Source organism: Peromyscus californicus, unplaced genomic scaffold, assembly GCF_007827085.1.
Source record: "Peromyscus californicus insignis strain IS unplaced genomic scaffold, ASM782708v3 Scaffold_6__1_contigs__length_162567912, whole genome shotgun sequence".
Classification (NCBI taxonomy): Eukaryota; Metazoa; Chordata; class Mammalia; order Rodentia; family Cricetidae; genus Peromyscus; species Peromyscus californicus.
In genome coordinates this window covers 86,798,821-86,820,111 of record NW_026294584.1, presented here as the reverse complement: position 1 = coordinate 86,820,111, position 21,291 = coordinate 86,798,821, and the positions used below count along the sequence as shown (strand labels likewise).

At 41.9% G+C, this 21,291-nt stretch overlaps 1 protein-coding gene across 2 annotated transcripts in view; it reads right to left on the bottom strand.

Annotated features, from left to right (window-relative positions):
- Chmp3 (charged multivesicular body protein 3) overlaps nt 1–21,291 on the bottom strand; it is a 32,983-nt gene that overhangs the window by 7,756 nt on the left and 3,936 nt on the right. For both annotated transcript variants that reach the window (XM_052722039.1, XM_052722041.1), the window contains exons 2-3: nt 17,854–17,914; nt 11,104–11,283 (exon numbers count right to left, since the gene is read on the bottom strand). In XM_052722039.1, the coding sequence (XP_052577999.1) occupies nt 11,104–11,283; nt 17,854–17,914 (241 nt within the window). The remainder of the gene's footprint in view (nt 1–11,103; nt 11,284–17,853; nt 17,915–21,291) is intronic.

Sequence of the window (21,291 nt, the reverse complement as noted above, 5' to 3'; positions counted from 1 at the left end):
GAACTTTTATCATAAGAATATAAATTAGTACAACTACTATGGAAAATTATACGAAGGCCATCCCTGCAGGCACATAGCTATAATTTCAGCAACTGAGAGACAGAAACAGGAGGATCACCCTAAGCTTGAAGTTAGCCTAAACGTACATGGTGAGTCCTAGGCCACTTAGGCTACATAATAGCCAGGTTATACTGCAAAACTGTCTTTGTTAGGGCTACTATTGCTGTGATGAAACACCATGACCAAAAGCAACTTGGGGAGGAAAGGGTTTGTTTGGCTTACATAGCCTGAGTCATAGACTACTGAGGGAAGCCAACAGAGGAACCCAGGCGGGGCAGGAGCCGATATAGAGGTCATGGAGGAGTGCTGCTTACTGGCTTGTTCAACCTGCTTTCTTATAGAACCCAGGACCAACAGTCCAGGCATGGTACCACCCACAACGGGCTGGGCCCTCCCCCATTAATCACTAAACATTAAGAAAATGCCTTACAGGCTTGCCTACAGCCCAGTCTTATGGAGGCGTTTTCTTTTCTTTTTTCTTTTGGTTTTTGGTTTTTTTGAGACAGGGTTTCTCTGTAGCTTTGGAGCCTGTCTTGGAACTCGCTTTGTAGACCAGGCTGGCCTTGAACTCACAGAGATCCTACTGTCTCTGCATGGAGGCATTTTCTTAATTGAGGTTCCCTCCTCTTGGGTGACTATAGCTTGTGTCAAGCTGATATAAAACTAGGCAGGACAAAGAGTCTGTCTCAAAAGACAGACAGCAACAAAACAAAAAACCACAATAAAATGGTATAAAGATTCTTAAAAACACCGAAGAGTACGTGACCTAGGAACCCACTTGCAGACACACAGTAGAATCAGTAAAATGAGAATCTCAAAAGGGTATCTGAGTTCCCGTGTTCACTGCAGCCTGAAACAAACCCACCGCTCATCAACATACGAATGGATAAAGAGAGTTTATAAACTTGTTTGGTTTGAATCTGAAGTGTTGTTCTCCCCACCTCTACCTTGACTCCCACCCCCAGCCCAATCTGCTTTGGCTCATTTTAAATGCTAGATGCCTAGTAGTGGCACTATTTGGGAGGTTCTGGAAACTTTGGGAACTGGGGTCTGCCTGGCAGAAGTGGGCTATTAGGAGAGGGCTTCTGCCTCTGTAAGTTAGATCCAGCCCCGGTGTTCCTCATGCTCTCTGCAGCCGCTAATCCAATGTGCTCTGCCCTCTCTACCGTGTGGACGGGAATGTCTTCAAGAGTCCAAATAAACCTGCCATCCATAGGTCAGGGATCTTGGTTACAGTGACACCAAACTAATAAAACAAGAGAATACTACACTCAGCTTTAAAGGGGGAGGAAGTCCTGTCACTCATAACAATACGGATGGATCTGGAAAACATAAACATCAGTGGAATATGGGAGACATGGAAAGCAGATGGCACACACCACCTACATGTACATGCTAATAAAGCTAAAATCATAGACGTGGAGAACAACGGCTCTAATGGTTTCCAGAAAACGCCAGGCACAAGGGACTTTGAAGGGGATAAATGAGTTTTTCTGACCAAAGGGTGCCAAGTGCCACAGAGTCAGGAGGAACTGCTTTTGAAATGTATTTTGCACAGTAGGGTAACTGTAGTCAATAATAACATATTCATATATTTCAAAGTAACGTAGAGTGGGGCTAGAGGCACAAGCCAGTGGTAGAGGGACTGCTCAGCATATGCATGGGGTTCAGTCCTCAGCACTGTGACAATGTCAAAATTCCAGGCAAGTGAGATGGTGAATATGCTAACTGACCTAGCAGATCAAAACCACATTTCATTCTTTCTTTTTTTTTTCTTTTGGTTCTTTCGAGACAGGGTTTCTCTGTATAGTTTTGGTGCCTGTCCTGGCATCGCTCTGTAGACCAGGCTGGCCTTGAATTCACAGAGATCTGCCTGGCTCTGCCTCCTGAGTGCTGGGATTAAAGGCGTGCGACATCACTGCCCCAAAAACACATTTTATCCTGGAAATAATTATAATTATAGTTTGTTAGTCAGAAAATAAATAATTGTATGCCAAGTACATGGTAAAGTATTTCCTTTGAGGTTCTGGACTCACACACATGTGCATGTATATATGTGTATAAAATAAAATAATGTTAGACTAAAACCAAAATCCTGTGGGGTAATTCAGATGGTGCTCTAAAAGGAGCTATGGGGAATACGGGGCTGTGGTCCCACAGGTACAATTCTACCTTTCTGAAAGAATCCTAGAGACGATAAAGAGAACTTGTCTGACAAGTGGTGACACACTGTGATTACTCACAGCAAGTAGACAACAGCCACATCCATTTCAAAACCACACAGGAAATGGAGAAGCTGACTTCCCATGGGAGAACAACCCATGCCAGAAGGAGAGGCACAGTGAGTAGAGAGCCACAGTTGTCCATTCACACGTTATCTTCCAGGGGCCAAGGACACCACGAGCCTGGACTATGCATATGCTGCCCCACAGTGTCACCCAGATGGACAGTGACCCCACCCTCCTCTCCTGTAACAATGCAGGTTCTGTATACAGAGAAAGTGGGGCTGAAGCCCAAACAGGGTATGAACATATACTTTATAAACTGCTGCGGTGTTTTTAAATAATAAGCCCATACTCTGGGTCCTTAGGTATGTGCGGCTGTTCTCTAACCTTCGTTGGGAGCTGTGTTTAAGGCTCATCCACTGGAGCCTATGTCAGAGTTTTCTCCTCTTTAAGGATGAGTATTATTTTGTATGTGCATGCTGTATGTCCACAAGTATGTACGGATCTGCATAACCTGAACATGAGGAGGTCAGAAGACACTGGGTTTTCTCTTCTACTGCTACTCTATTTTTTGAGACAGGGTTTTTTCCTGAACATGAAGCTTGCTATTTTGGCTAGGCCTGCTGGCCAGCCAGTAAACTCCTGGGATCTGCCTGTCTCTTACCGCCCTCCATCCCACGCTGAGGTTACACGTGTGAGTGGCCCTGCTCAGCTATTAATAGGTGCTAGAAATTCAAGCTCATGTTCTCGTTTGCACAGCAGGCATTCTTACCCACTGAGCCATCCCCCAGCCCCAGGGCTGACTACCTTTTTAACGTGTAGGAAACATCCTTTCTCTCTCCATCCACAATGGGCACTTGCGCTGCTTCCACTCCGGCTAAATGAATCCCTAGGAACCTGATGGTACACATGTCTGTTTGAGCCTCTGCTTCCAGTTCTCGAGGACACACCTAGAAGCAGAACCTGCCCCACCTTTGAACCTCTTCCTTAACTCTTGCCCCCATCAAAACATGCTCATCACCTGTCTTTTTCTGCAAGCAGCTGCTGTCAGAAAGCTGTGGCTTGCCAAGTATCTAATCACGACAATATATTAATAGCTGGCAAGGTTTAACACCACCCACCTGAGGTGGTGCTACAGCTACATTTTAACAGGAGAACATCTTAAGGGAAAAAATCACTTCAGAACAGTCCCAGGCTGGGGCTGGGATGCAGGACACTGGGGCCAAGACTGACAGACAGTGCTTGGGAGCTCTGGGTATACTATTTTCTTGTTTCCACTCCTAGAATGGAAACTTCCCTTTGCTTCCTTCTTGGGTTCCATCCTGTTACCCCTCAGCTGTATTCGATCTCCTAGCACACACCACTCCCCCACAGCCACTGAAGTCACGGAGCTAGCCCGGTCGTCCCAAGTGGAACCTTCCTGCTCTCAGTGTCCTTCATTAATGGCTCTGCCGTCTTGCAGGCCCCCAACGCTCACATCACCTCCCCCAAGCCTGTTTAGTCTGCACCAGGCCTTTTCACTCTGCATCCAGATCCACTCTTCATTCCACTCACTTACTCAGACTCTCATTCCATCTCCTCTCGGGCCGCCAGGCCCCCATCTTCCGCTTCAGACTTCCCTGCACCTGCAGTCTGTACTCACAATAGCCCAGAGTTCTCCATACCCACAAAATGAAGGTAAAATCCCTCAAGCTAACTCTGAGAACTCTGACTCCAACCTTCCTTTCCAGCTCCACTCTCCAACTTTCTCCTTAGTGTACTCCTGTCAAACTGTCTCCTGAACACAGCCTGAATATTTCAGCTGTCTTCGTGCACTTAATCCTTCCACTCCAATGCCTCCCTCGAGCTCCCCAGAATATCCCACCTTTCAACTCCCAGTGCCCTTTATCTGTCCTGTCACTACAGCATGCACCTCTTGGAGCTCTTTAAAGGAACCAGTCTCCTAACAGCTCTAAAAACAATACTCTGCACCTCACTGCCCCTTCCTCCCAGACACCTCTGCCTCCTGCTCAGAATCCCAACCTCCCAGGGCCTCCTACAGTGCTACATACACCCTGTTCTCTCTGACCCCAGGACCTTTACACATACAGTCCTCTCAGTTTGGAATAAGCTCCCCCCGACCAACACCATACACATGCACTCAGCCTCATATCCTGCTTCAGACTTCATGAGGGCCTAAAAGACACCCCCTTGATTCTTACTTCCCCTTAACAGCCTTCTAGTGCCTATCAGTTTGCAATTATAAACATATATTGATTTGATCAAGCTTATTGTTTTCTTATTAAATTTATTCAAATTAATCACTTCCTAGTCTATTCCTAAAATAATTGTGCTTGTACCATTCACAATTTCAATCCCAATACCAAAAAAAAAAAAAAAAAAAAAAAAAAAGAGAGAGAGGCGACAAGAAAAGGAAAGGAGGGAATATAGGAAGAAAGTAAGGAAGAAAGAACGTATTTTGCTTTTCAGTCTATCTGCATGAAAAGACTGAATAGGGGCTCATGAAGCCTACACTTAACCAGCCTAAGCCATCTCTCTCCCCTCGGCCTCCCACTCCTCAACTACTTCTTTTCATTTATTTATGTCTTTGTTTATTTATTTATTTGAAACAGGGTCTCTCTATGTAGTGTTAGCTGACTTGGGACTCTATGCGACCAGGCTGGCTTCAAAGTCACAGGGATCTTCCTGCCTCTGCCTCCTGAGTGCTGGGATTAAAGGTGTACACTACCAAGAATCTGAATATAATTATCTTCAAAATAAATATATATACATGAGTTAGGCGGTGGTGGCACATGCTTTAAATCCCAGCACTAGGGAGGCAGGGGCAGGTGGATCTCTGAGTTTGAAACCAATCTGGTCTATGGAGTGAGTTCCAGCATAGCCAGGGCTACACAGAGAAACCCTGTCTTGAAGAGAGAGAGAGAGAGAGAATGAGAATTAAAAGATCAGTCTGAAAAATCCAACAAATGACTAAAATCCCTTTCAAAAAAAGACAGTGAAAAGGAAACACACACACAAGAACTGAAGGGTTCAAGTTCCCAAACAGAAATGACCACAAGAAATAGTTACATAACTCTTCCCTTTAGAAAACCATGGGAGAGCCGGGCGGTGGTGGCGCACGCCTTTAATCCCAGCACTCGGGAGGCAGAGGCAGGCGGATCTCTGTGAGTTCGAGGCCAGCCTGGACTACCAAGTGAGTTCCAGGAAAGGCGCAAAGCTACACAGAGAAACCCTGTCTCGAAAAACCAAAAAAAAAAAAAAAAAAAGAAAACCATGGGAGAACAGATGCACTAGGATCTGAGATTCCCAGAGAGAAAGCAGGGAACTAGGTGGGAACACAAGTAAATTAGACAAGAAATGCATTTTTAAGCTAATGACAGATACCTACTATTCTACCAGGCTACTTACTCTAGTTTTGCAGAGACTTAAAATCTACCATAATAAAGAACTGAAAAGAAAATAATTCACAAAGACTCAACACAGAATCCTTACTAGAACAAATGAAGCTCTTTTGCCCTTACTGAAACCCCTCAGTTTGGAGCATCTTTTCTGATGTGCTGGCCCACTTAGACTCACACAAATACATACTCCAGTTACCCTCAGAGTGCAGTGAGTGCTGTACATATTACCACAGCCTTTCTTTCTTTTTTTACTTTGTTTGTTTGTTTGTTTGTTTGTTTTTCGAGACAGAGTTTTTCTGTGCAGCCCTGGCTATCCTGGATCTCACTCTGTAGACCAGGCTGGTCTTGAACTCACAGAGATCCCCCTGCCTCTGTCTCCCGGGTGCTGGGATTTACAGTGTGTGCCACTACCGCCTGGCCAGTCTTGCTTTCTTATGATGGCATCCCCAGCATCCTCCTGTTGGCAGAGAGCTACGTCAAGCTTGAATATGCCATAATTTATCAACTCAATCTCTCACTGAAGAAAGAAAAAAATGCTATCAATTCCCCTACTAGCAATGTCTTTTCATTGTTGGCTTTAAATAGCTATATTTTACTAATTGGATAAATTTTTCTTATATTTACAAATATGTACAGTTATCAAATGCAAAACAAATGAAACATCAAGAAAGTTCAAAATCAAACAAATTCACATTAAATTTCATGTGATGCTTCACTGAAACTATTATTTTACAGGTAGGTGATACTGTTGGAAAACCATGTGTCTGTACAAGGTCTTGCATGTTTGACGACACTTTTTCTCTATTAAGATTACTGAAAATTACTGCATTCAATGGAACTTACTTGGCAAGAACATTTATACAGTAGATTAGACTCCACTCTTTTCTTTTTTAAGATTTATTTATTTATTATGTATACAGCATGTATGTCTGCAGGCCAGAAGAGGGCACCAGATCTCATTACAGATGGTTGTGAGCCACCATGTGGTTGCTGGGAATTGAACTCAGGACTTCTGAAAGAACAGTTCTCCAGCCCCTTGACTCCACTTTTTTTAAATTGTTCTTATTTTGAAATACGGTCTCACTATGTAGCCTTGGTTGTCCTGGAACTGGCTATATAGACCAAGTGGCCTCCAACTGCAACTGAGATCCACCTGCCTCTGCCTCTGAAGTGCAGGGATTAAAGGTGTGCACTATCATGTCTGGCTGGGACTTTGCTTTTCACATTACACTGCCATGATTAAATTTGGCACCAAGTCAGAATGCAAATAAGGAAGTCAAAATCTCATGAAAGCAAATGATTATAACATGACCTATAGACACATATGTCAAGTTTATAAAAAATAATGAAAGATGATTTAAAATTTGTTAATTCGCAAAGGAAAATCACAAGAAAAAGAATATATTATTTGACTCCTTTGGAAAATCTGCCAGAAGAAAATGACTGGCCTTGCTGGCAGTGGTGGCAAATGCATTTGATCCCAGCACTTGGGAGGCAGAGGCAGGCAGATCTCTGTGAGTTCGAGGCAAGCCTAGTCTACATAGTGAGTTCTACGATAGGCAGAGCTACATTGTGAAACCCTGTCTTAAAATAAACAAAACAAAACAAACAGAAAGAAAGAAAATGGCTGGCCTTGAATTCACTGACTTGTTTCTACCTCCCAAGTACTGAGATTATAGGCATTGTACTAACATGTCCAACTAACAATTCTTATAAACAAATACTTTCATGCTTGAGAGCATGTTTTGCTATGAAAGGAGGTATATATTTAAATTCTGATGTACCCAAAATGACTTTCAAAAAATTTGAATCAATTAGTAAGTATATCGAAATGAGCAAATGCAAACTCCAAGACATTTCTGTCGATTTCATCATGATCAGCACGAGTCTACTTTAGGTTGCTATACCTTTTTAAAAAATATTTACTGGGGAGGGGGGCAGGCATGCCATGCATGGTGTGTGTGTGTGTGTGTGTGTACACGCTGGAGGATAATTTGTAGGAGTCAGTTGTTTCATTCACCATGCAGGTCCTAGGGATCAAACTTGGGTTGTTAGGTTTGGCAGCAAGCACCTTTATGCTGAGAGCCTTTGACAGAATGTGATTATCTCATTTCAAAGTACATCTGGGGCTAGGGATGTGGCCCAATGGGTACGGTGCTTGCTGAGGTTGCACGAAACTCTGAGTTCAGTCTCCCAGCATCATAAAACCAGGCCCACAGACATAGATTTTTGTGACCCTAGTACTTAAGAGGAAGTAGAAACAGGAAGAACAGAGGTACAAAGTCATCTTCTCCATAAGGAGTTCAAGGCCAGCTTTGGCTACATGAGACCCTGTAATGAAATAGCATAGTTTGAATTCTTAGCAGCTTTTTGCTTAGTCACTTTTTCTTTTGGCTTTGTGGGGAATACTTCTGAACTTGTTCAGAAACTTTAAATGTTTTATGCTTCATTTATCAGACTTTTCCTTTATAAGATTTTATATTTCACTCTGAAAAGATTTTTCCATTTCAGCTTCTTACATTTTAAACATATTTCCTTCTAGTGCTTTTGTGAATTTATTTTTTATCTTCAATGTTTGATCTACTCAGAAATTAGTTTGGTAAAACATAAAGTGTAGATTCCTAAAGCAGATTCAAATTTAGAATATAATTTTCTGAGTCAAAATTTAAAGTAAAAAGTTTCATCCATTATTTCTAAGTATGGGAGTCTGTTAGCTGCCAAGTATTAGAATTTCTAGGATGACAACACTTCATGTGCACAACAGGCAAAAATACCCTTGAAAATCAGAAGCAAATGTACTGAACTGAAACAAAAGGAAGACAGTCAAGGAGGGTGAGGCAGGAAAATCAGGAGTTCCAGACCAAGCTAAGTATACAATAAGACTCTGTCTCAAAAACAACCACCACTAACAAAAATGACACATTCCAAATAAGCCTAATGAGTTCTGACATAACCAGTCAAGGAAGAGACCAAGATTCAAAAGGTACTATTCACAACTGCAACCTTCAGTTAATACAGGAATAACACACTATTGCTGAGACTCTTACAAATGCCTAAAAAACAAGCAGCCAATGTGTATGAGAAGTAATTACAATGAAAATAGGCAGTGAAGGTGCCTGAACCTGGATGAGTTATGCAAGCCTCACCTGGAAACAGAGTCAGTACAGACTACTTAGACCCAGACACCTGCTAGATAAGGATCTAAACTGAGATATCATGTAGTCTGCATGTGCTGAAGGGCTTCCTGAGATTCGAAGTTCTAAGATCAAAACTGGGAGGTAGGAGAAATGAAGGAAAAGAAAAGGGGAAAAAGATATGAAAACTAGTTGAAAAAAATAAACTACTAACTACAGCTGGAGAGATGTTCAGTGGTTAAGAGCATCTGCTGCTCTTGCAGAGGACAGGATCTCTGTTCCCATCATCTACATCAGTTGACTGACAACCATCTGTAACTCCAGCTCCAGGGGCTCCAATGCCCTCTTCTGGCCTTTGCCAGCACCCACAAGTATGTGCATATACATAAACATGAATACACACAAATAAAAATAAAATAAGCCGGGCAGTGGTGGCGCACACCTTTAATCCCAGCACTCAGGAGGCAGAGGCAGGCGGATCTCTGTGAGTTCAAGGCCAGCCTGGTCTACAGAGCAAGATCCAGGAAAGGCACAAAGCTTCACAGAGAAACCCTATCTCGGAAAAAAAAAAAAAAAAAAACACCCCCAAAAAATAAAATAAAAGGGATGGAGATATGGCTCAGTGGTTAAGAGCACTGGCTGCAATTCCAGAGGACCTGGGTTTGATTCTCAGAACATACATGGCAGCTAACAACTGTATAAAATTCCAGTTCCACTGGATCTGATGCCTTCTTCTGCAGTCACTGCACGCACATGGTACACAGCCATGGATGCAGTCATATACATAAAGGAAAGCTAAATAAATAAATCTTTTAAAAATAGATAATAAAAGTCTCTAAAAGGTGAACTAATGAATAAAGGATTCTGCTACACGTCTAATATTAAGAGTATATATGAAAACCAATTACATACCGTAGAGCAACAGTCACTAACACCGAGCATGCTTGTGGGTATGCTCTTCATAGACATTGCATGACCAGGCACCCTTTTCTAAGCTACAGATATGGGTTAGACAGACAGGTTTCTGGCTCTAATAGGAAGATACAATGTATATATTAAGAATAAGAGGCCGGGCGGTGGTGGCGCACGCCTTTAATCCCAGCACTCGAGAGGCAGAGCCAGGTGGATCTCTGTGAGTTCGAGGCCAGCCTGGGCTACCAAGCGAGTCCCAGGAAAGGCGCAAAGCTACACAGAGAAACCCTGTCTCGAAAAACGAAAAAAAAAAAAAAAAAAAAAAAAAAAAGAATAAGAGAATGCTGGGCATGTGGCGCACGCCTTCAATTCCAGCACTCAGGAAGCAGAGGTAAATGGATCTATGTGAGTTCCAGGCCATCTAGGGCTGCATACTGAGACTCAAAAAATTTAAACAAACAAAAAAAGAACTGGAGATACAGCTCAGTGGTATATCACTTGCCTAGCCAGTACAAGGCTCTATGTTCAATTCCTAGCATTGTTAAAAAAAAAAAATTAAAAATAACCAAACAAGTTAATTTCATTAGAAATGAATACTTAGAAGAGTTATAAGGAAGCCAGGCTTGGTGGCACATGCCTTTAATCTCAGTACTTGGGAGGTAGAGGCAGGCGGATCTCTGAGTTTGAGGCAGCCTGGTCTACAAAGTAAGTTTCAGAAGAGCCAGGACTGTTGGAAGAAAAGAGAATTAATAAAGAAATTAAAGACACTGTCATGATGTGCTGTTGAGAGACACTTTAGAAAAGGCTTTACTGTGTGCCTCATCTGAATTGAGACCTGTAGGACAAGGACCATCAAGAGATGGGGGCAGTGTGTACTTGCAGAGAGATCACCAAATATAAAGGTTCTAAGACAAGAATAAGCTGGTCCAGTTCCAGGAACACAAAGAACAGCACAGACGGATAGAGAGAAGAAAGGAGACAAGGAAAAGATGAGGTCAGAGCACACAGGACCTCCAAGATCAAACTGAGAGTCTGAATTTTACTCACATGCAGTGAGAAGCCATGGTATCTTAAACAGAATACTCAAGAGCACATGTTCACTTTATAAAGTGCATTCAAGTGTCGGGTGGAGTACAGACTGCAGCTGAACACATACACTCAATACATTCTACCTTCTAAACAAAGACGTCTGTGGAGAGTCTGTCATTATTTCAAAAACATTGGCAAAAAAATCAATTATATTTTACCTTTGTACAGTACCCTAGTTAGCAAAAACCAGACTTGAGCCTATTCTTCCTACGCAAGGAAACCAGTGTAAACAGTAACAATGACAGCAGCATTATTAGGAGATGTCAGGTACCTGGGCCTTACCAAGCTGGTTCTTCATGCCCATGAGCACAGAGTTCATGTGTGCTTTGGATGCATAGAGCTTGCTCACAGCCTTCCTTGACCTGATCATCTCCTTGGCCAGAACCACACAGACATCCTTTTGGCCCTTCTTGGCTGCATCTTTCACAGACCGTTTTACTTTCTCTTCTTCTCTTTGGATATCTAAATTTAGAATAGAACATCAAAAACCATGGGTAGGGGCTAGAAAGGTGTTTCTGCAATTAAGTACTTGCTTTTCAACCTTAAAACCAGAGTACAGACCCCAGGACCTACAGCAGGGAGCTCAGAATGCCTCTAAGTTCAGCTCTAAGGAATCTGACACCCTCTTTTGGAGTCTTCAGTCACCCACATACATGTATGCAAACACACACACACACACACACACACACACACACACACACACACACACAAGCGTGGCCGGGGGGAGGGGGAGGGTGGGGAATCAGGCTTGGTAGCACTCAGACTGTTTTTATTATAATCTAAATGTCTCTAAGTAAAAAATTATCACAGGTCTGTTTGGGAGGCATCCAGGCAGTGGGACCAGGTCCTGTGCTCATTGCATGAGTTGGCTGTTTGAAACCTGGGGCCTATGCAGGATCGCTTGACTCGGCCTGGGAAGAGGGGACTGGACCTACCTGGACTGAGTCTACCAGGTTGATCTCAGTCCACGAGGGAGGCTTTGCCCTGGAGGAGGTGGGAATGGGGGATGGGCTGGGGGGAAGGTGAGGGGGGCCGGAGGGGGGAGAACAAGGGAATCCGTGGCTGATATGTAGAACTGAACTGTATTGCAAAATAAAAATACAAATAAAAAAAAAAAACACACACACACAAAAAATTATCACAGGATATAAAGGAAATAAAAATAATGTATGGGTATTTATTATTTCCTGGAAGAAGACTAACATAGTTTGACAAGAAACAGTAGTATAATCCTATTGTACCTGGAAAACTTCTTAAAACCCTTTTGTGAGTCCGCTCTAACATTGCTTGTTACCCATCTATACTAAGGAGCTTTAGAATGTACTGTACATGCATCCCAGAGCTAATTCAGACAATCAGTATGCAGCTTTCCTACAAGTATTAGAGCAATAATTGTTATAAAAAATCTGTAACGTGAGGAAAATCTGAACACATTAGAGCACTGTATCAGCATCAACTAGAGTTTAGACAAGTCTGTACTATTACATGCTTTATAACGAGTAAAAACTTTTGGATTTTAAAAACTGTGGCAAAACAGATGTAACACTATTACCATCTTAACCATTCTCAATTGTACAATTAAATAATGCTCTGGTCATTCTTCAGTGACAGGGTCCTGAGAGAGAGGACTAGGAGATCAGAAGATAAAGATAGAAGATAGAGAATATAATAAAGTTTGTGATTAGGACGTCTTGTACAAGCTATGTCTTAAGCCAAGCAAGCTTAAAGTACAGCAACTTACATACTACTTTAAGGGAGAAATGAAACAGAGTCAGCAGAAACTATCATACAGTGGGACGTCCGCAAGAAGCTAATTAATGTTACACCAAGGGAACATGGGGTATCTCAAGAACATTACAGACAGAGCACACATGGCCTTGGGAATGATAACAATAGTCCCTTGCAGTGGAAAGAATTGGTTTCTCAGGATCTGAAACCAAGCTCCCCCAAGGTCCTAGTCCCAAGCCATTACCAGCTCTGCCACTTCCTGGTTTTAGAGAAGTAGCTCTGTTCCTTCTCTATACATCAAGGCCTCAGGAAAAAGCTCCCAAGGCCCTGGCCCCAGGCTATGATTGGTTCAGCCACACATGTTCCTGGCTTTGAGAAGGGGCTGTGTTCCTTTTCCATACTATGAGGGCCTCTGGGAAAGCCTGAGCCCATCGGTCCAGCTCTCAACAAAATAGTATAAGGACATTCACATGGCTGTATAACCATCAGTACCTTCCATTCTCAGGACACACATCTGTTAACCAGAAACCACACTCTCCTCTCTTCCTAGTCCTGGCAAGCAGCATTCTACCATCTTATAAAGTGATTGTTTTTAGCTACCTTGTGAATGTGGAATAGAGCAACATTAGTACTTTTCTGATTTTACTTAGCATATATTCTCTTTTTATCCACAATATAGCATGTAAATATTTTCTGCTATGTAACATGCGTATTTTTTTTAAAAATCTTATAAAAACTTCAGCTAGTATGACTAATTCTGTCAGAGATATTTATTTATAAATATCTCTTCAAGATCTGGCCTTCAGTTGTTTGTGTATATACTCAAAAGAAGAATTGTTGGGCCATATGGCAATTCTTTTTTTGGGAGGTGGGGGTTGAGGGGTGGGGGGTGGGCACAGGGTCTCTATGTAACCCTGGCTATCTATCCTGAACTCTCTATGTAGACTGGTCTCAAACTCCTGTACATCCCAAGTGCTTGGATTAAAGGTGCCACCATGCCAGACCTGATAATCCTATTTTTAATTTCCTCAGGACCTACTCTGTATTTTCCAAAGTGGTTGCACTGTTTTATTTTCCTATTAACGGCATATCAGAGTTCTAATTTCACCAAATCCTTGCCAACACTTGCTGTTTTCTGGTTTGGTTTTGTTTTTTTAGAACAGTTACCTATTAGGTATGCAGTAGTACATATCTCATTGTGGTTGCCTTACAGTTCCTTTTTTTTGGTTTTGTTTTGGTTTTTCGAGACAGGGTTTCTCTGTGTAGTTTTGGGGCCTGTCCTAGATCTCGCTCTGTAGACCAGGCTGGTCTTGAACTCAGAGATCCACCTGCTTCTGCCTCCCAAGTGCCGGGATTAAAGGCGTGCACCACCACTGCCCAGTGCCTTACAGTTCCTTAATGACTAATGATCTTAAGTGGTTTCTCAGTGGTATATAGTCTCCTTGGAGAAATGTCTCTTCAAGGACTTTCCCTATTTCTGAACAGTTTTGAGTTTTAGGAATTCTCTGTATACTTTAGGAGATATATATATGATTTACAAATATTTTCTCCCATTGTATGGGGTACTTATTTTTATTTTTGGTGTTGCTGTTTGAGACAGGGCCTCTCTACATAGCCCTGGCTGTTCTGGAACTCACTACATAGACACAGGTCACAGTAGCTCTGTTGGTTTGGTTTTTTTGTAGCAGAGTTTGGATAGCTCGTGTTATCTTGAATTTCTTTGATCTTCCTTTTGTTTTTTTTTTTGTTTTTTCGAGACAGGGTTTCTCTGTGTAGCTTTGCGCCTTTCCTGGAACTCACTTGGTAGCCCAGGCTGGCCTCGAACTCAGAGATCCGCCTGGCTCTGCCTCCCGAGTGCTGGGATTAAAGGCGTGCGCCACCACCGCCCGGCTGATCTTCCTTTTTATAGTGTCTAATCTGCTGTTGTGTCAATTTAGTAAGTTTTCCTTTATCTTAAGAGTTACATTTTCTTTTCTGCATCTTCTATTTAGGTCATTTTGTTTATGGCTTTGTTTTAAATTCTTCAGCATATATCCTATCCTTTCTTGCTTAATTGCTTTTTTGTCTATTTTTATTGTCTACTTTATTTATTTTACCCATGTGGGTCATTTTTCTGCTTCCCTGCAGTGGCCTTTTCACTGGATTCTTGTCATAGAGAATGCCTCACTGTTCTTCAAAGAGTATTAAGTTTTATTTTGACTGGCAGCTAAGTCACTTGCAGATCAACTTCAAGCCCTGCTCATAAGTTTTCCTCATATGGTGCACTTACATTTACCTTAATACTAAACGTGGCCCTTCTCCAGTCGATACTGAGTATCCCAGATTTTCACAAGGTCTCTTTACTGTCTTTGCTCCCAACCCTTTGTTAGCTGTGGGAATTGCTCAGCTTCAAACTTCCTGGTAGTTGTTCTGTTCCCATTAATCATTCTTTGTCCAGCCTCTGCAAATATCACTCTAAATAAGCACAGATCAGTGTTCAGCCACACACTCAGATCCCAAGGAGCTATCTGGAGTTCTCTCCCTGGTTATATTCCTTTTCTCTATTAGTCTGAACAACATATTTTAGCCTCGTTCACTCCATCTCCAAGTCTTCAGCTCAGTGAGACCACCATCCTCTTTCTGGAATCCCTCCCATACACCCCATTCAAGAAAGTATCTCTAGACAGAAAGACAGGACTCTGAGGGTTCTCTTTCTGTTTCTTTTCTCAATAGACAGTCATCTGTCCAGGTGGAAAGCGGTTGGTTCATAGCTATCTTGTTCAAACTTTCATTGACTATTGAAGTAGAAGTGTAAGACTAAAATGGATCACCACAGCTAAATAGAATTCTCATCTCTAATTCTTTTTTAAAGCTGTGATACTGTAATACTGGGACACTTGCCTGGTTTTAATCTTTTCTATTCATGAAGGTGTTTTAAAAAAATCCTTTAAGGAGGAAGAGGATAATAGAACCCCTATGATATAAGAGTAGAGGCAAGGGAATATTAAGAAAGGATAGAGCAGGAGGGGGAGGGATTAGCCAAAACTAAGGCTATAAAAACCCTTAGGGAAATCCACTACTACCCAGGGCTGAGGCAGGCCTTTGATCCCAGCACTTGGAAGGCAGAGACAGGTGATCTGTGAGTCTGAGGCCAGGTAGGGCTCTATAAAAACCCTGTCTTAAAAAACAACAACAACAACAACAATTTTTTTTAAATTTATTTATTATGTATACAGTGTTCTGTCTGCAGGCCAGAAGAGGGCACCAGATCTCATTACAGATGGTTGTGAGCCACCATGTGGTTGCTGGGAATTGAACTCAGGACCTCTGGAAGAGCAGGCAGTGAGTGCTCTTAACCGCTGAGCCATCTCTCCAGCACCAACAACAAAATTTTTTAAGGCATTTAAATGTATATAGCAGGCATGGATGAATAATACTTCTCCCAGAAGACATGGATTAGTAAATAAAAATTTCAGTGCTAGGCTTGCCTGTGGTAACTGGAAGACCCCAGAAGCACTAAAAACAACACCGGCTAACTTCTGGCCGCCTGCCAGAACTAGATGGTAAGCTCTTACTGCTGACGCATGACATATTCTGGTTACAAAACACAGAGGAGTCAGGCTGGAACTGACCTGAAAGCTTCCTCCCTACTGGCTAACTTGAAGTGCTAGAAAGTGCTATGCAGGCATTGTGGGGCAAAGGAAGTCCTCAATGTCCTTTTCTAGCAGCAAACCCTGCATACTCCAATACTGACGTGCCAGGCCAGAGATAGTCACTACTTTAACAATGCATGAAGGATACTGGGGCAACCAGTAGCTTTCGGGTTGGACTGGACATCTGATCCACAGGAGGAAATTCTTATTTAGTACTTTAAACCTGGTCAAAGGTCTATGACTTAGGATGTCTAGGCCCTACAGTGTAACCTCCTACTGACAGCTTGCTAAATGATCATGTTGAGAGATTAGTGCTGCCCTCTACCTTGGCCTTATAACTTGGGACTCAAAACTAGTGAAAGTGCTGAGAATAAATGACTTCAAGTGTTCAGCCCTAAATGGGACAGCTATATCAACATCCCATCCAAAGCTCAGGGAACATCTCAGAAGGGGTGGAAAGAATGTAAGCATATGGAGGAGTACTGTAAAATGTTGTCTTCTGGACTTGACATGGCCATAGCACGCATAAACTCACTACTATGGTGATATTTTATTTGTACTGAAATGTGATTTTATTTGTATGTTAATAAATAAAGTTTCCTGGGGGTCAGAGCTAATAGCAAGCCATAGCAGAAGCCAGGCGGTGGTGGCGGCGCACGCCTTTAATCCCAGCACTTGGGAGGCAAAGCTATGCGGATCTCTGTGTGTTCAAGGATACAGCCAGCATGGAGACACACGCCTTTAATCTCAATACCAACCATAGAAGACCTGGAGGTCTATAAAGACAGGCAGTGATGAGGTCATGTGATTGGGTTTACAACCAATGAGAAGGCAGAACAGAAAGTCAATAAAAAGACAGATACACTGGAAGTAGGTCTCTTGTTGAGGGGAAGGACAGCAGCGGCAGTGAAGGGTAAGAAAGAGTTTTTAACTCTTAGCTATTGCTCTGACCTCTTGGGCTTTTAATTCTGCATTTGGCTCTGTGTTTCTTACTTAAAAAAGACTGTTACATCTACACACTACAGCTGTGGATGCCTACACAGACCTACACAAGGTCAAGCCAACAAAGTCAGTCAGCATACCAAAAGACAGTACTAACTAGACTCCATGGATTACAATGGGTGTGGAAGTGTAGATATGAATATGAAGTGGGGGAAGATGACATGGACTGCCTGAGGGGGATGGGAGGGGGATCTGAGGGTGGGTATAATCAATACTCATTGCTTATATGTATGAAATTGTCAAAATATATAAAACTTAAAAAAAAACTTAAGCATTACCATTTCTTGGCCATTCACTTTAATTTCAAATGGTACTAAAAAAAGTAACTTTTATTTAGAAATGTATTGTTCCCAATTTAAAGTTATGTTGAAACAGGCAGAGCAGAGATAATGAAATTGCATTGTCGTCTTATGCCTAATTTATTTAATTAAAACTCATAAAAGACTTTTGTTTACAAACACCAAGAGCTTTCTTTTGCTCTTACAATATAGTCTATTTCAATCATTACCCTTTCTATACTAATATAGAATTAGGAAACAAAATAATGAGAATACACAGAATCAGTATGGGAATAAACTGTGTCTTATAATGTACACATAAGCTTACTTTTATGTGCTGAAATGAAAAGCAGCATTGGAGTATAAAAAGGAAACATAAAGTAGCAACTTACCTCTTATTTGCCTGTCAACAACTCTCATTTCCTTCCTGATCTTCAATGACCATTCATTGACCTGGGGAAAATTTGAGATAGGCAATTATCAGAGAAGCAAACACTCCGAGCAAATTTTGCACATTTTTAGGAATTCTACATTGAGTTTAAATACAATTTTTTTGTTTTTTTTTTTTTTGGTTTTCAATTTTGAAGAAGACCTTTAGGTCCATTTTGGTTTTAGGGACCAACTCTTATTAACAGTACGCAGACACTGGAAACTTGTTCAAAGGCTGGCAGGGAAGAAGGACACTTTACAGACGACTCTGCGGTATACAAGGGTTTTTCACAAGGTGCATAGGCAAAGACAGTCTTAGGACAGCTGAAGATTTTCATCTTTTACACATAATTATTTTATAAACTACTCTATCTGTGTACTGAGAACTCATTTTTTAAAATTTATTTTTATTTTATATGCATTCATGTTTTGCCATGGGTGTCGGGTCCCCTGAAACTGGAGTTACAGACAGTTGTGAGCTGCCATGTGGGTGCTGGGAATTGAACCCGGGTCCTCTGGAAGAGCATCCAGTTCAGTGCTCTTAACCACTGAGCCATCTCTCAAGCCCCAAGAACTCATCTTTTTATGTGTTATTTTTCTTCCTATCAGGTTATAACCTCTGAGGCACTAAATGTGGCCAACTAGAGATAGTAGTGTAGGTAACTCTAATAACTAGCACATTCTCATGAAAGTGAACTGTTCCAATTCTTCAATTTTTTTCAAAAATACTGAGGAAAAATCTGAGGTGTCAGCTTATGGATCATTAAAAGTTATTTTATTTAAAAGTAAATTAAAAATTAAGTTCTATTAAACTGTTGTGTGCTTTTGAGCACATATACTCAGAGAATTGAGTGACACTGCTCCTTCAATGCCCTTCCATTATGAGCCACTTACTCAAAAGTTTTTCAGTACTTAAGTCTAATAAAAAAAATTCTATATTAATTCTAGAGGAATAGAACACTGAACCATTACATTCATCCACAGATACATGAATTATTTCCATTAAATTTCAAGCTTAACATTTAATAATTACTTACCAAAATCTCCAAAATATTTACAACAGCAATGACGCCATTGAAAGAACCGTGTCAGCACTTTAGAGCCAGGCATGACCATGAGTGCTCACAACCCCAATGCTGGGACAGAGACCAGTGGGCCTGGAGTTCACTGGCCAAGCCAGGCATGACCATGAGTGCTCACAACCCCAATGCTGGGACAGAGACCAGTGGGCCTGGAGTTCACTGGCCAAGCCAGGCATGACCATGAGTGCTCACAACCCCAATGCTGGGACAGAGACTAGTGGGCCTGGAGTTCACTGGCCAAACCAGGCATGACCATGAGTGCTCACAACCCCAATGCTGGGACAGAGACTAGTGGGCCTGGAGTTCACTGGCCAAGCCAGGCATGACCATGAGTGCTCACAACCCCAATGCTGGGACAGAGACCAGTGGGCCTGGAGTTCACTGGCCAAGCCAGGCATGACCATGAGTGCTCACAACCCCAATGCTGGGACAGAGACTAGTGGGCCTGGAGTTCACTGGCCAAGGCAGGCATGACCATGAGTGCTCACAACCCCAATGCTGGGACAGAGACTAGTGGGCCTGGAGTTCACTGGCCAAGCCAGGCATGACCATGAGTGCTCACAACCCCAATGCTGGGACAGAGACCAGTGGGCCTGGAGTTCACTGGCCAAGCCAGGCATGACCATGAGTGCTCACAACCCCAATGCTGGGACAGAGACTAGTGGGCCTGGAGTTCACTGGCCAAGGCAGGAATGACCATGAGTGCTTACAACCCCATGCTGGGACAGAGACCAGTGGGCCCTGGAGTTCACTGGCCAAGCCAACCTGGCCAAAATGGTGGGCTTCAGGTTTAATGAGCTTTTAGGTTTAGTCTCCAGGCAGAAAAGTGACAAAACAAGACACCTGACACTCTCTTCTGCAATATGCACAGGAGTGGCATCTACACACTACACACACACACACTAAAAACATAAATAAAACTGTAAGCTTAACACAATTTTAAAACTATTAATCAGGTTAGGTTTATGTACATTTTAAGTGAAATTCATATAATACGCAATTAATCAGATTCAAGTATATAACTGGTGGTGAAATTTAGTGCAACTTGCCATCAACCCCTAAATCTTTTTCATCACCTTGGAACACGTACGCACCTTAAATAACCCTTTATCTTCCCATTCACCAATTCCTTGGCAAACAATAATTTGCTTTGTTTTTACAGAATTGGTTATTCTGAATATTTCACATAAAAGTATTCATACAATGTGTGACCTCTGGTTCCAGATCTTTCTTTTCATTTCAAGGTTCACCCATGTTGTGGCATATATGCGTATGTCAATCTTTTTTATGTCTCACTTTCATCCCATTTTATGTACCCACTACACCCTTGTTTCTTCCCTCTTCATCTACTGATGACCATCTGAGTTTGCTGTTACCTTTGGCTATTGTGAATATTTGTGTATAAATAAAAAATACCAATTTAACTGAACTGAGGCAGCCCACTGACACTTGGCATTTTACATGTATCCAGATGATTCTAATATTCTTTTAGGGTTAAGAAACATAGTCCAAGACCAGGAGCTCAGTAAAATGTATCAAACAAGTCTCACGACTGTACAGATACAGTAGAAAAAACTCAAAACAGATAAAAAGAAATTCAACAAGTATTTACTTAGTTTCAATAGTATTTTACTAACAAATCAAAAGTATTTAAATAAGTAAAAGAGAACATAAGGAATGCAGCAATAAATTTTTTAAAATCAACTAGTAAGTTAAACTGTACTGTGAAAATCATAAGGAACCTACAGAAAGTTTCAGGCGATCAGGTAAGTGCTTTATTCACATTCATTCACTAAGTCTATTATATCCCAGACACAAACTAGGCGAAGGGAACTGAAGCCAGCAAGAAGACATCGCCTACAACCAGTGCTGAGACAAACGGCACACAGAAACCAACTGTCCAAATTCCTGTTCCACCAAGTTAACTCTGGTGGACTGAAAACACAAGTATGAGGGCTGGAGAGATGGCTCAGTGGTTAAGAGCACTGGCTGCTCTTCCAGAGGACCTGAGTTCAATTCCCATGTGACATCTCACAACCACCTGTAAAGGGATCTGATGCCCACTGCATACATGCAGACACAGAGCCCTCATAAAATAAACAAATCTTTAAAGAAAAAAGAAAGAAAACACAAATATGAAATGAAAAATTGTTACAGTAGACATAATTAGAAGGCTGGAGATGCAGTTCAGTGGTAGAAGTCTTGCCTATTACACACCATGAAGCCCTCTCTTCAAGGCCCAGGTCTATAGGAGGAGGAAAATACATTCATGATGTCAAGTTAGGGAAGGATTCCTTAAAACACAAGAAACGGGGCTGG